A 15,793-nucleotide genomic window follows, 5' to 3' on the forward strand; every position below is an offset into this window, starting at 1 on the left:
TGAAAGGTCAAATATCCATTTACCCTGAGCCGAACCAAGGGAGGCCCAATCAATGTCCGCGGAATTCAAAGACCGGGACCAGTCTCAGTTGAGGATAGGCGATCCGAACCAAGTGCCGACAAGGGGTTGATCATCCGTAGGCCCGGGACGATCTTAACGCTCGAGCCATTCTGGAATAGTACCTAATTACTCGATAATTATGATATCGTATAGGGAGATTGTCGGGCGAGATACGGAGTGTAGAAATAAAGTATGAATAAAAATGAGGATGCGTATAATCTATCCGATTGCCATCTATCTTATTTTGTATGTTGTACAGTCCGTTCTATAATATTATCTCCGTCACCGGCGATCTCTCGTAAAGGGCTAAATAGTGGATCTCGCTTCCACGAGGCCGGGACAAATCCACCTCTAACGGCCAATCCCTAGTCGCGCCTGTGCAGAAATCGTGCACGGTCAGAAATATACAGAGGTAAAATGGTTAATAGGAGTAATGTTCCAGAACGCCGATCGTGTTAATAACTCATTTGCGTTGGTAGCCATAGTTCAGTTCCACGGATTCGAGAAATGATCTTCAGGAGCGTGGTCTTAGATTGACTCTAGGCCTTGTCACCTTCTTAACTTAGCATCCGTATGGGGTTTCAATTGCCGAAGGGATCTTTCGTCTTCTCCATTTTCAAACCAGATCCACGATTGGACTGCGCCTAGAGAACACATCGTAGATCAACTAGATATTGTATATGTATCATGCACCAGAGTGGGAGCGAAACAAGTTTTTTTCCCATGTATGATGTACATATATTGATGTAGGTACTCCGCTCGCTGTGCCTGTAAGGTTCGTGTAAGCGAGCCCAGGTACATGGATTAAAGACTGTTTCAGGCATTCCTCTGGTCTCGCATTCAGCGCTTAAAGCCGCTATTGGTGATGACAATCAGGGATCAATTGCAGCGGACATGGTAATTAATAGATGAAATTAAGTTCCCAGTACATGAGCAACCCATGGGTAGCATGAATGGAGTACCCCAGCCAGCGTATGAGCAGCGGAGGCGTAAGGGTGGTTCCAAGGTTCCGGAGGTGTGGCTCAAAACGGACTAGCTTTATCCCTTTGTGACCTTCCCTTTTCGCTTGCGCCGTTGTGCTCCACAGCCACGCGACAAAATGATCTCCTGAACCGTCCACGGTGGCACCCCCCGGGTTTTGCACTTGATATGATTGTATCATTATCAAAATTCAAAGAGAGAGACAACGAGAATAATTACACCGATCTCTACTCCATATACAACCGTCTATCGCTCTCGCAGATCAACAGATCCTGATCGATCAGCCGTTTATGGGGTGGCTTGGGATATGTGACAGGTCCAGCAGGATCTGCACTAACCGTAGCCGAGGTGCAATCATCCAACGGGGTCTTTACGGCCTCCCAGTTTGGGTTTAGGGCGCTGCACATCCCACAAGGCTGGAAGGTTCGGGCTTCTGCCTTCGCGTGGTGAATCGTCATTCCCCCCACGTTAATCTCCGAAAAGAATTATTGATTATTATTTATCTCGCTTAAATTAATTTTAATTGAATTTCTTAAACTTAAAGAAGGGAAAATCAATTAAATTAAGCTTTGGAGCAAACTGCGTCTCATTAAAAAAAATAATTAAAACCGGGAAAATATAATTTAAAAAAGAAATAATAAAAAGAAATTAAATAAAAAAAATGCCGTAACGTAAATCGTAATTTTTGCCTAAGTCGGCATCCTCCGCTGGCGATCACCAAAGCCGCCCGCCTGCTTTCTAGGTATAAACCTCGTGGCATCCCCCACTCACTGAACGACGCCGGACTTGAAACACAACTGGATCAAACCTCTCCAACACCTTCTCTTCATCATGGATCTCGCCAACCTCCTCTCTCACAGCACGGCTGCCAAGCCTGTATACACTCCTCTCCAGTCCAACTACTATAAGCGCTCGCTGCCTTTGTCGCCGCCAGCAGAAGAGCCTAAGGTCTCATTGCCTTCAATTTCATCTCTCTTTGAGGGTGCCGATGGTGCCCAGCACGCAGCTAGTGAGTACTTCCAACTATACCACAACCCTAAAACACCCTCGCTAACTATATACTCCCCAGAGCGCCAACGTCTTTCACCATCTCTCGGTGAACGCCACATCCGGGTCCAGTCCTACGAGCTGCCCCCAACACCACCTCTGCGCCCCGGCTCCGGCCATGCCCACCGGCGCGCATCTCCCGTGGAGTCGCTCTCTCACAAGGAAGCGCACCACCACCACCTACACCGTTCCTCTATCTCCAGCAATGGCTCAATCCACATTCCCCGCAACGCAGCACCCTACGCCTCGCCCGCACCAAGCGTCTCATCCTACACATCTCCAATCGACGCTCCTCAACAGCAAATGTACTACCCACGTCCACCAAGTACATCCTCCTTCCAGCCTTCAACACCAGCATCAGCTCCCCAGATGCCCAATGTCCAGGTCCAGACGCAGCAGCCACACCAGCACTCGTCTCCGGCTCTCATCTCCCCCGTCACCCCGGCCTGGCAACACCACCACTACTTCCCGCCCTCCACCTCAGCCCCGTACCAGCAGAACCACGACCGCTATATCTGTCGTACTTGCCACAAGGCTTTCTCGCGCCCTTCTTCCCTGCGCATTCACTCCCACTCGCACACTGGCGAGAAGCCCTTCCGCTGCACACATACTGGCTGCGGTAAGGCTTTCTCAGTGCGCAGCAATATGAAGCGTCATGAGCGTGGCTGCCACTCTGGTCGCCCGGGCCCTGCTCCTGCTGCCACTGCACTTGTTGTATAAGCGGTTGTGCATTTGCTGTCTCGATATCATTCTGGTTCTTGTCATGTTTTTTTAAGGGTGTTTTTTCTTTTGTCAGATGGGGATTTCTTTTGTTTGGAGTTGTGTGTGATGCCGTGATACCCTGGATCTTGGTTTTGATTCTTTTTATCGGATTCCCATCTGGTTTAGATGGGTCGGTTCTATACACTATATAAAATTACGATTCTCAATGTACATTCTATGACGAAGACTCTTTTTCTCTCTATTTTGCTATCCTGTAGTTACCGTACCCATTAAGAGTTCTATCGGTTCTTTATAACCACAAATCAATGGTCACCTCCGAAGGCAAGAGTTACTGGGCTAGGTATCGTATGTAGTCATTGTTGTCTATCTTTGCCCTGAATATATTATCAAATCATTACCAACATAACCTTGGAAGTATCCCAAACGAAAGAAAGAGAATCTATATCTGCCGAACATCCAAGTCCCAACCAATACCCAAGTAAATACCATCCCAAATGAAACCCCCCCAAAAAATATAAACACATAAATTCCCAAACCCCGAGGTCTACTCATCCAAAACCCCCCTCACCAATGCAGCAAGACTAGTCTCATATCGCGCCGGATTATGATCACTCAACATGCCACCAGCAAAGCGCAACTCACCAAACCAAGCATCAACATCCCGAATGAACCGAATCTGCACGCGAGTGGCAGGCCTCCCAAGACGCGGACACCCATCGACCCCGAGTTCCGGCGCCGTAAACGCATCCCGCTGCAGAACCCGCATCGTCTCAACGACAAAGACTTCACCGGGCGGCATTAGTTTCGGCGCACGCATCTCATCCCGTAGCAGTTTCAATGTCTTCCAGGCCCACGCGTCTTCGCCGACGCCGTCGCCCGCGTTGACGACTAGGGGAGGCTGATTCACGTAGAACTTGTGGATGATGCTTTGGCGGAGGGAATCGCTGACCCGTTGGCGGATGTGCGCTTTGGCGCCCGTGGTGTCGTCCTTGAAGGATAGTGACGCTGTGTGCATGTCGTGCAGGATGCCTAGCGACAGGCTGGGGACTATGTCTGAGCCATTTACGATTGTTGTTATTAAGCCTCGAGTAGCGAGGCGGAGGAAGGGGGACATCACGGCTGGGGGGCCGTAGGCGTAGACATGGATTGGACGGTTTGCTGGGAGGGTGTAGGTAGGTAGGCTTGGGTCCGGGATGTTGAGACTGGGGTCTCTATCTGCGGTCAGGAGACGGGGACGGGTGGCTGGTTGGTATGAGGCTGTTACAAAGGATGTGCCTGTTGTGGAGGGATTGGGTTCTGAGATCATGGTTGCGAGAAGGGCTGCGACGCCTCCACCGAGCGAATGCCCGCATAGAACTATGCCGTAGTCTTGGAATTCTTCTAGTGCCGCACGCAGGGTGATCATGACTCGGCCGCCGCCACCCTCTAGGAGCCGCTTGGCTGAGGCGTGCATGCCTTTGTGCACCTTCCAGCTTTTGCCTTGCCATTCGAGGTCATCGTAATCACAGGTCATGTCTGTGAGGATGTCTTCGAAGCCCCATGTTCCTCGTAGAGTTAGAACCACGGCTTTGGAGTCATGGTCGATGGAAAGATAGTGGACCAGTGGGAACCCCGTCTCTGTCTCACCAGCTGCGTTCGAGCCACCGGCTGGGTCGACAAATGAAGATAGGAGGATCGTAGATGGCGGGAGACCTGCATTCTCCGAGAACGCACTGTGCTCGTGGCCGTCTGACTTGGTGCTGGGTATATTCTTCGAACCACTAGGAACACCCATGACCATGAGCGCATTTGAGCCATATGAGGCAGAGGAGAACCGGGAGAACCGGCGAATGTTGTGCACAAAGTGTCTCTCTGGAAAGATACCTGGAACGAAGCCGTCGCGATTGAGGGCTTGGATGGTTTCCATGTCTTCATACGCACTTTTGCGAGGCCGATGCGCAAGCAGCAGTGACGTCTCAGAGCCCGCAGTGGCTAGGGAATACAGGCTGGGGGTGTATGACTGGGATCTGCGATGCATAGCTGACGAACTGGGGCGGTTATCATTCGCAGACAAAGTCCCGTCCGCTTCCGATCTTGTCACAGACATGGAGCTGCTGCTACGAACGTGAGTTTGGGCTGCGGCAGGCGATCCAGAACGCATACCAGCACCACGGCGTGAGAGGAATGTGTCGGTTTGAGTGAGGAGTGACTCTTGGGTCTTCTCTTGCACCGCGAAATGCCCCCCTCGTGAGCCCCTGGAGACATGTATTTCGTGAGATGGGGCGTGTTTCGTTTGCGACTGTGGCGACTGTCTTTGGGGGGAGCTTGGGTAGGGCGACCTTCGTAAACCCCGGTTGGAGACAGGTGTTGTCGGTCGATGGTTCAGAGGTTCGGTTTGTCGCTTCTTGAGAGCGGGTCTGCTGGAGACCTCTCGTACAGTCGCCTCCTTCACAGACGCTGTTCCTTTAATAGGCCTGGGAGGTAGACGAGGACTCTGAATCCCCGAAGGCCCGGATGAGGCGATAGGTTGCTTCTTTCCTGGTGGCCGTTTGGCATCATTCTTTTCCAGAACAGCTGGCTTAACCTTTTGTGCAAATTTCGCGAATGTGCTTTTATTAAGTGTAGACTTAGGAGGTTCATTCGGCGAGTTAGGAGTCGTACCACGGCGCTTGGGAGCAATGCCCTGTGTGGCATCGGGATGCGGACGCGATTGGTCATGATGAGACTTCATTGGACTATTGGACAACGGGTTGGCCGGCAATGCGCGTTTATGATGATCAGGCTCAGGTAGGGCCAAATTTCCAGAGCCGTCATAGGGTCGCAGCTGCGTGCTCTGGGATTTGTTGAAGGCTGTCCTAAACACCACTGTATGCTTGGGAATCCGTCGCTGGCCATCGGCCGTATTGGTATCTCCATAATCATGGTCATGGTGGAATCTCTCCTCTACAATCTTTGTTCCAGGAGGGGCGGCGATCTCTGCCATCTCATCATCGAAGATATCAACTGTGATCGTTCGAGCCGTCAAGACTTCCGATCTGATAGATGCGTGACAGCCCTGAGGAAGTTGGCTCATGATATAAGCGCGGATGTCCTCATCGGACACCTGCTGCTGACCATCCAATGGAATAGAGAGACGATGCCCAAACGAATCAGACGTGCTCGACCGTCGGACAACATCAAAGGCTTCCTCGCCATTTCCAGGCGTCACAAAGGAAGCACTGCCAGGCTCCATCAACTCTTCATCATTGCGGTTGGGTAATTGCAGTTGATGGGATCCGATCACGTCTGCTCTTGCGCCGTTGTCCAGGATGACAACATCCCAAACAATCTCATCCCCACCATTCTGCCGTAGGTGTCTTTCGGTATTCTTCTTACCCCAACGCTGCAATAGTGCGAAGCCTAGAGAGCCAATGAGGAGGTCTCCAACACCGATATTCTGGGCACTTGCGCCGGGCTCAGCGGATCTAAACTCACGCCGAATCAGCGTGATGATAGCTGCAATAGCCCTTGAAGACTCGGTGGATCCGAGAATGGCATCCAAAGTAGACAGAAGTGCCTGCGAGAGATTTGCAACCGAAGACAAAGTGGTCGATGAGAAATGAAATGTCGCTGCGGCGAAAAAAGATGCCGAGGTCACCGTCGTGTGGAGTGCCGCCAGCTAGGGGGTGTTAGTTCAAGACTAAGTCGACAGCCCTGCCCGCAGGTGCAGGGTATAGGAACGTACACTTCGCTCAAGCAGAGACTCGGCTTCTATCCTACCGTGTTCATCGCCACTACGAATTGCGACATCACGTCCTGCCCTCGTCAAGATCCCCTCAACCAAAGCCCGGCTTAGTTCCAAGCTGGTCAGAGTCGTGGCTCGCGCGCCATCCAGGGCCGCCCCGCCAAAGAATGTGCCTACTCGCAACGATAGCGAGGTTGACTGGGTAATCAAAGATATCAACGACGCGACTGGTCGCGGGAGCAAAGTCGACCCTGAGGCTGGAACGTGAGCGTGTGCATAGTCGAGATTCATCTCGACATTGTCAGGTTCTCTCCTGTCATTGGTTTTAAACATATCAAGGATGAAGAATATCCAAAAATTGAAGCCATGAAGATTGTTTTTACATTTACAGTGTTGTCCATATGTAAGCCAGTTGATACCCCAACTATCGAAGATCAGCCTTTCACATGTGATCGACTCCCAACATTTTTTTTATACACGTGTGTTCACGTATTCTGACTCTACATCATCGCTTTCACGTCACCTCCGTATTGTACCTTGCGAACCTGACTTCGGTCGCAATCTTTTACCCTCCTAATCCCCGATAAGCCCATGTTTTGCCACAAATCGGCCAAAAGACCCCTGAGAACCTGTCTGGCCCCGTCTCGGCCCCGAATGCTCAGTCCGTAAATCACCGGCCGACCAACAAGAACTGCTTTAGCTCCTAAGCACAGTGCCTTGATAACATCCGAACCCGTCCGAATTCCGGAATCGAAAAGTACCGTCATCTTGTCCCCGACTGCATCGACTATCTCCGGAAGAACGTCTAGAGACCCGATTGCACCATCCACTTGACGGCCTGGACGAAAATTATTATAGGGCACGAAAAAGAACAGGCCGGTTAAGGAACCACTTACCACCGTGATTTGATACCACAATCCCATCACACCCATATCTCAGCGCCAGCCTCGCATCCTCCACATGTTGAATTCCCTTCAACACAATCGGCCCATCCCAATTCTTCCGCAAGAAAGCCAAATCCTCCCACGAATGTGGACTCCCAGCGAAAATATCACTGATCCACGCACGCGAAGCACCAATGATATCATCCTCAACTTTTGATCCAGTCTCCTTCTCGAACTTCGCGCGGAAAACAGGATCGCTGAACCCGACCTGGTTCCCTACCCCCTTGATAAAGGGTACGTAAGCATTATCCAAATCCGCCGGTCGCCACGCCAGGGACCAGGTATCCAAGGTAACAACTAGAACCGAGAACCCGTTCTCTTTTGCTCGCTTTAGCAGCGACAACGTAACATTGTTGTCCCTCGGCCAGTACAGCTGATACCATCGCTTCCCGTCCTTGTTGGCGGTCGCAACATCTTCAATCGAGCTTGTGCTCGCCGTGCTCATCGTATACGGCACCCCGACTTCCTCGCATACTTCTGCAAGGCCTGTCTCTTTGTCTTCATGGAAGATACCCTGTACGCCGACCGGTGCCATGATAAGGGGATTGTCGTATTTCTGACCGAAGAGCTCGACCGAAACATCTTGCTCAGGGGTCTGGGTATATCATCCGTCAGCGAAAACGTGGATCGTTGTGTATTATCTCAACTTACATTTCGCATCATCCGTGGGATTCTATCGGCCTCTGTTAGTTTCTGAGTATCGTGGTAAGGGCTTAGAAACCTACAGCTTCCACTGCCGGAATGCCAGCCGGTTACTATCCATTGTCGCTTTCTCGCCTGCTCCGCCGGCGACATAATTGAATGCGCGAACGCCTAGAGACTCTCGAGCTTGCTCCTCTAGCTTGCGGGGGTCGGTAGTCACACCGGGCAGGATGCCCATTAGGGCACCCTTCCCGTAGATCTCCGTTTGGTAGCTGCCGTAGTTATCAGACATTGTAAATCGTGTAAATAGTTGATAGTTAGAAGGTTAGAGAATCCAAGCCCAAAGCTGGGGGAGGGGGAGAGCTACACCCCCGGTAATGCGGAGGTGGACTGAACCGAGGTTACATGTATTCATGCTAGCTTCATGCAGTAAAGTGTTGCGCAAAATGTCCTGTTTTATGAAGTCATTGTACTTCTATAATTCGTAAAAAGTCAAGTGAATTATAGTTGTCAAGCTATCCAGACTTTACCCAGTAGCATAACTACTTCGAGCTCTCAGTCGTTCACCATATCTCCAAAGGACAACAGGCACCGGACAGCCCATAACAACAGCAACAAGAGCAAGCATGGTAGTCCCCCACCCATAACCCAATGACTGATACATACTCGGACCGAAAAGAGGAAATCCGAACCCCGTCAATCCACGAAGAATGTAAACAGCACCTGTCGCACTCGCCGCATACAAAGTAAAAGCCTCATACAGATATGCACTGGTACACTGGAACAGAATCATCGCAGCGCAAGCGAATAGGGCGATGCCAAGATCAGGTACAATCCAATGCGTGACGGCCTGTGCTCCCCATCCGTACCACAGCAAACCGACCGGGGCGAGGATCGAGGCCGGGAACATGAGAACTACTCTGAATTCTGGTTTGCCATTTCCACCATGCTTCTTCTTCAGGGCTCTGTAAATTGGGTCCGCGAGAAACCCGCATATCTGTGAGCCGAAGAAGTATCCAATTCCCAGTGCGAGGTAGTTTAGACTAGCTGGGCCGGTGGGCTGGTGATATTTCTCTTCCCAGAGAGTCGTGAAGGTCGAGAGTACTAGGTACATTAGCCCGTATAGATAGGCGTAGAAGATAGCTAGGATCTGGACGATGGGCTGGACTCTCAAGAGCTGCAGCGGTCGGAGAAGAGAGTTGCGGTATAATTGACCGACAGTCTGGTCTGGTTTCTCATAAGGTGTCTTTAATAGAGTATTGTTTATCACAGCCGTTTTCGACATCTTTGCCTTTCTCCTCGCGAGGATGACAGGCGGATAAGTCTCCTCCATAACAAGCAAACCAAGCACGATCAAGCCTCCATCAAAGATAGACGTCGCCCAGAATGCCCAACGCCATGTTGTGTATTGGGTGATGAACCCTCCAACGACAGCCCCCAGAGAAGGTCCAAAGACAGGCCCAAGATTGTAGATGGCAATGACCCAGCCGCGCTCTTCTTTGGGAAAGCAGTCGCTAATGATACCAGCGCCCACCTATGTTTGGTGCATTAAAGCAAGCCCTAGCTGGAGAAGAAGGGGCATACTCACAACAAGTCCGCCCGCGCCTCCAATGCCACTGAGTAAACGAGAAGCGAGTAATTCGCCTTTATTTCGAGCAAACCCACACACTAGGTTGAAGATCAGATAGAATGAATTCCCCGCATGCAAGACTGCGGCTCTTCCAAATATCTCGCTCAATGGGCCTAGTATCAGAGGGCCAAGACAGTAGGTTAGGACGAAGGTTGAGAGGACCAGGACTGCTTCCAGTGAGCTGCCCATGTGCAGTTCGTCTTTGATGGTGCTCAACTCGGGTGCGACAATTGAAGAAGATAGTGGCATTAGAAACACGGAAAGAGAGACAACAAGTGTTATGGTCCATTTTTTTGATCTGGGCCAGTTTAGTGGGTTCCCGGGGTCGTTTTCTTCAAAGTCAATGGTCAAAGACTGGTGGGTTTGTTGTATCTCGGGGTTTCCTTGGAGAGCATTTTCTGTGACTGTCGCTTTGTTGTTGATTCCATCATTGACTTGGTGAGGATTGTCATTTGAAATTGGTTGGCTCATGGTTTTAGTCCAAGTAAAGATACTAGGAACATAGAAATATTGAAGGGCACATTCCACCAAATTGAGTCAGAGAGCATGATGAAAGATAGGGTGTCCATCCTTGCCTATTTTGGTACTACACCAATTAAGCGTTTGCGACAGGGCTGCCCCGTTGCGTGATAGGCTACCTATGTAGGTAGGTAAAAGATTCCGAGTGAGTCATACTAATGCGAACATTGAGAAGGGACCTGCAGCATACCCAGCCCCTTTCTGTGTCTGACAATTTGCTAGAGGCTCGAGCACTTAAAAACCAGACGTAGTGTTTTAGAATGGAGGGGGCAATCTTGGCCAGCTCTAGCGACTTCGACCCAACTGTTCAAACCAGGTAAAGCAGGCCAGTTTGGTTCCGGCTTTTGATCAATTATCAATTAAAATAAGTTGATTGCCAATCGCAAGAAATTGCATGCAAGCTGAAGAATCAAGAACATTGGTGGGTATCTCAAACAAAAAAGAAAGAAAAGCGCGCGTCAACGGGAAGGATCTCCCCTCCACGAGAGAGAATCACGCCGATTTCCAAATCTTGATAGTCATGTCATCAGATGTGTAGACTACCATTTTTTCATCGCGCGACAAAGTAATGCCCCGGACCCATCCCGAATAGCCTGTTAAGACTCGGACGCAGGCAAACCCAAACGGCACAGCCCATACACGGATGGTCAAGTCGTCGGCCGCTGATGCCACCAGGTTCCCATCATTAGAAAATGCGATCACACGCAGAGGTCCAGAGTGTCCCCGGAGGACATTGAGAAGGGCGCCAGAAGTCGTATCCCAAATGCGCAGGTCCTTGTCCTGTGACCCGGACGCCAGCAGTTTCCCATTAGGAGAGAAGCAGATGGCCCTGATTGAGGATTCATGGCCATTTAGTTGATGAATTTGATTGCCGGTGACTGTGTCCCAAAGGCGAATTGAATTATCGTCCGAGGTTGAAGCGAGAGTCTTTCCATCAGGTGAAAAGGCTACAGCGCGCACCCAACCCGAGTGCCCATTGAGGGTTTTAAGCAGCGAGCCAGAGCTCGCATTCCACAGTCGTACAGTGAAATCATCAGAGGCCGAAACGAGGGTTCTTCCGTCGGGGGAAAATTCCACCGCTCGCACTCTGCCGGTGTGGCCCTGGAGCATGCGGTAGGTGAACCCGGTATTCACGTCGCTGATGCGAATACTCATATCATCGGAAGCAGTGGCCAAAAATCGGCCCGCGGGGGAAAATCTCACACAGCGCACCCAGTTAGAATGGCCGTTGTCTTTTGCGGCACCACGCTGGAGACCGGTGTTGGCGTTCCATAGACGGATCATCATGTCATTGGAGACCGAGGCAAGGATTTGACCATTGCCGGAAAGGGCTACATCCCAAATGAAGCCAGTATGGCCATCAAGAGTTTTGGATGCAACTAATTTTCCAAAGGAAGGAGTGACTCGGTCCGCCATTGGTTGAAGCGGTACTTTTTGATTTTGACGGATTTTGATGGGGTTCGATAGATTTTGATTGTGCGAGACACAGAAAAACAGAAAGAGAGGATGCGGTTATTCCAGATCTCCCTATAACAGAGAAAGGAAAGCAAACCTTCAAATATCAAATTCAGGAGTCGTTTGCGAAGCTCTGTAAAACACGTGAAGGATTTCTCATAATGAGAAGTGAAGTCATAAGAGATGTGTTGCCCGTCAGTAGTGCATTGCGGGGTGAACGGAATTGCAGAAAAAAGTTCCGTTCATGGCAGATATCAATCGAATATGTTGCAGAAAGAAATCAGAAAGTGATACGGAGTAGTTCCTCTGCAAATAGGCACAAAAATAGGCACAAATAGGCAGAAAATGACAGCGGGATTTGCTATTAGGTAAGCTGGCTAGGCCGGTCCATCGTGATCTGCTGACCTTCCTATTTTGCTCTGGAAATGTGGACTTTTATACCTCCAGAAAGGGACTTCCCAGAGCTATAGATATATGTTCTACCGGTATCTTCTAGCCCTACTAAGGGCTTAATATATTGGACTTGACTTGGATTGGCAGGCTCCTATGCGTGTTGGCCTCAGGCGCATACATCTTACGTCATCTTATGCAAGTGGTCTACTCACTCTTTACCACTCCCTACTTAATACCTCTATGTTACAATTATGATACAATCTGAAAATAAAAATCCAGAGAAATAGAAGAAACGCAGTTACCTATTCCGTAGGTCATACCATACTGTACATGGATGTACTTCTCTTATCAATCCGCTGCAAGGGTCCTTATCCAACTTTCTTGGCACTTGGCAACTTTAATTCTTCCTTTTCTGCTTTTGACTTTTTGCCCGAGACTTTTCCCTTAACCTTGGAACATAGTTGAAGTGACCTCCGGACTTCCGGAAACATCTAGGCCCAGGGGCCGAGTCCATTCCTTCATTCTTCCTATCTGATCTTTGGCTTCTCACTATGGGCCATGCTGAGCCTCACCCAGGTTCACCTAATGACCAAGATGTGCCCGATGAAATGAGCTCAGGGCCAACTCTCGACGAGGAAAAGATCGAGAAGTCCCTGATCAGGAAGATTGACCTGCATATCCTTCCTATCGTGGTGTTGTTGTATCTCTTCAGTTTCCTAGATCGAGGTACGTGGGGGCGGGGTGTCTGACTCATCCCTTTACGATTGCAACTGGCCTGGTGCCAACGGGTAATCAAAAACATCGGCTGACTTGAATATATAGTCAACATTGGAAATGCAAGATTGTACGGCCTGGAAGAGGACTTGGGACTTGTTGGCAACCAGTACCAAGTCTCCGTGTCCATCCTTTTTGTGACCTACTGTGTATGCATATCACACATTCAGTCACCGCACGGACGCTAACCTTAATGTTTAGTTCTTCGAGGTCCCTTCAAATCTTGTACTCAAGAAGCTCAGGCCCTCTCGTTATATTGCCACGATCTCAGTGATGTGGGGTATCATTGCAACCCTCACAGGGATCACTCAGAATTATGGCGGCTTGATTGCCTGTCGAATCCTACTCGGAGTCGTAGAAGCAGGTCTTTTCCCGGGCTTTATAACCTACCTTACACTTTTCTACAGCAAACGTGAGATTGCATTGCGAACAAGCTACCTGTTTAGCAGTGCAGCTATTGCGGGAGCCTTTGGTGGGTTGCTGGCTTACGGCATTGGGTTTATGGACGGCATCTGTGGGCTCAGAGGCTGGCGCTGGATCATGATCATTGAGGGAATTCCGACAGTTCTACTTGGCGTGGTAACCTGGTTTGTCTTGGCAGATGACCCGGACACAGCGTACTATCTCAACAAAGAGGAGCGGGCGCTTGTTACCCTCCGCCGGAGTCGTTATATCGGCCAGACAGAGTCTGCGCAGAAGTTCCACTGGGCGGATGTGAAAGAGGGTGTCTTAGACTGGAAGATCTGGGCCTTCTCCTTTGGTCAGTTTGGTATCGATACCATGCTCTATGGCTACAGTACCTTCCTTCCTACTATTATCAAAGGCATGGGGAAATGGACCACCGCCGAGGTCCAGGCATTGACAATCCCTTGCTATGGACTGGGTGCCATTGCCTATTTGAGTGTTGCCTGGTTGAGTGATCGCACCCAACATCGTGCATTTTTCATATGTCTCTTCTGCGCCATCTCAGTCGTTGGATATGGCATCTTGATTTCAGACTCATCTTCGGGTGTTCATTACTTCGGTGCCTTGATGGTCGCCCTGGGGCTCTATGTTGCTGTTGGTTTACCTCTTGCCTGGCTGCCTACGAATTTACCACGATACGCAAAACGCACTTATGCAACCGGCTTGCAGCTTACCTTTGGAAACATCAGCGGAGTCATGTCCCCTTTCTTGTATCCAAATTCCGAAGGCCCGCGCTTTGTCCGTGGTAACGCTGTCACTTTAGGTATGGTTGCATTTGCGGGTATTGTGTATGGTTTCATGTGGGTTTCCTATCGTATTATCAACAAACGCAGAGCCCAGGGTCTGGAGGACGAGAAAATATCGTCACTATCGGAGCAGGATATCCAGGAAATGGGTGATCGAAACCCTAGGTTCGTGTACAGTATTTAAATATTCAAAGACAAGAATAGCCAGCCGCGTTTGTGGCCTTGCAATGTCTTTTTCGGTAGTCTTTTTCAAAGTCTTCTAGATGTCTTTTTTCCCCCTGAATTTTAATAAATCCATGGACCCAGTTCTTGGGTATGTGGGATGTATCCTCTGTAGCGTTTAGACGACGAATATGGGTTGCGTACATTTTAACCATCTACTACGACAGTTATCCCCCTAACCACATGCAAGTGTGGCGCTCTAGGTTTGAATATTCATGCCTATTGTAGCCGTATTGTCTTGATGGAAGCTGCCCGGAATTACAACAGCGTGTTTGTTGAGATCACCTGATCCTGTTTGCTAGGACTGGCAGCTACAAATAGCTTCCTCTCCCTCTTCTTCTTCTTTTCCCCTTCAATGCAGTCAGAAGCATCAATACAGTCAGATTGACTGCTCTCTCTTCTCTTGGTTTATCGTCAGTCTTTTCTGGCTCGGTAACCGCATTGATCGCAATCTAATGGCCCCTGATTCCCCTGGCACGTTTACTCCCACTTTAATTCTCGTTCCCAATCCCCTCGTCACAACGTGGATAGGCGAGATTGATTGAACACTGATACTCATCTTTTGTTCTAGCTATCGTACAGGCGACACTCGACGTAAAACAGTCACAGTCGGCACTGTTACCGCTCTGGAGGACCATCTTACTGCCCTCGATTCCCATGACCCGGCTACTGGCACTACTGTTGTGCTCTCCCCATACCAGACCTGGGCGCGGCGCACCACTACTAAGCTCGACGGTGATGGCAACGTGATCCTTCCAACTCCGCGCCCGCGTCGCTCGTCTCGCTTACATACAGTCGATCCACAGATGATAGAGGATGACTACGATGAGGATCATGTCACTAACGACGAGCTTGGCCACCGTGGCCACCTTACTACTGAGGTCGGCTACTGTGCCCTCCCCATCACTCTCCGGCTCACATCTCTCTTTACCGTGAGCCTGGCTTCACTATATATGGATCTTGGAACATATATATATCGACAATGGACTGGGCTATATATCGGCAACTCTCTCAAATAGCCTTTCACCCTAAATCACACCAATTCCTACAGCGCTCGGCAGGTAATGTTCGGCCAGCCGAGATCAATTCCTTTGGCGACTGGGGTGATGATCGGGGCTTTGGACTCTTTTTTGCCCGCACTTTCGAGAATAGATCTATCGATCTACCAACAAATCGGATGGCTGTGGCTCGTTCCCTGGTGCATGATTGCCCGCGGCTACGTTTTCATCTCTACCTCAAGACTGAGGGCTCGCTAACTGAGTCGGGGACCGGCCCCCGCTTTCTTGTTTACTGTAACTGGCCTTATACCCGTTGAGCCGTTGAGATGTTCCTCGCAGCCATTGGGCTCGACTTCGTTGTGATTTGCGCCGGCATGACAATAGAGGCCCGGGCCGCAGCAATCGATCAATTCACTGACCCCTGGTGTAGCTAGTGAATATATTGTATCAAGTTATTGTATCCACCGGATGACAGCTCGTCCCTGCCTATC

General features: G+C 50.0%; 4 protein-coding genes across 4 annotated transcripts; 2 read left to right on the forward strand and 2 right to left on the reverse strand.

The window, feature by feature from the left end:
• Positions 1–1,872: 1,872 nt before the first annotated feature.
• On the forward strand, positions 1,873–2,808 carry PEX2_063130 (C2H2-type zinc finger protein; the record flags this gene model as incomplete). Its single annotated transcript, XM_016743584.1, has 1 exon — positions 1,873–2,808. One exon carries the CDS (start codon positions 1,873–1,875, stop codon positions 2,806–2,808), a length of 936 nt encoding a protein of 311 aa, XP_016593826.1.
• A 547-nt stretch (positions 2,809–3,355) lies between these two features.
• On the reverse strand, positions 3,356–10,201 carry PEX2_063140 (FMN-dependent dehydrogenase; the record flags this gene model as incomplete). Its single annotated transcript, XM_016743585.1, has 8 exons — positions 3,356–6,448; positions 6,515–6,827; positions 7,226–7,352; positions 7,411–8,053; positions 8,110–8,131; positions 8,184–8,372; positions 8,631–9,634; positions 9,689–10,201. 8 exons carry the CDS (start codon positions 10,199–10,201, stop codon positions 3,356–3,358), a joined length of 5,904 nt encoding a protein of 1,967 aa, XP_016593827.1.
• Positions 10,202–10,741: 540 nt separating this feature from the next.
• Positions 10,742–11,665, reverse strand: PEX2_063150 (WD40 repeat domain-containing protein; the record flags this gene model as incomplete). The annotated part of the gene is made up of 1 exon (XM_016743586.1): positions 10,742–11,665. One exon carries the CDS (start codon positions 11,663–11,665, stop codon positions 10,742–10,744), a length of 924 nt encoding a protein of 307 aa, XP_016593828.1.
• A 983-nt stretch (positions 11,666–12,648) lies between these two features.
• On the forward strand, positions 12,649–15,323 carry PEX2_063160 (putative MFS transporter; the record flags this gene model as incomplete). Its single annotated transcript, XM_016743587.1, has 4 exons — positions 12,649–12,823; positions 12,920–13,020; positions 13,073–14,247; positions 14,876–15,323. 4 exons carry the CDS (start codon positions 12,649–12,651, stop codon positions 15,321–15,323), a joined length of 1,899 nt encoding a protein of 632 aa, XP_016593829.1.
• Between the last annotated feature and the right edge of the window lie 470 nt (positions 15,324–15,793).

This window comes from Penicillium expansum (genome assembly GCF_000769745.1).
Source record: "Penicillium expansum strain MD-8 chromosome Unknown contig203, whole genome shotgun sequence".
Lineage (NCBI taxonomy): Eukaryota > Fungi > Ascomycota > Eurotiomycetes > Eurotiales > Aspergillaceae > Penicillium > Penicillium expansum.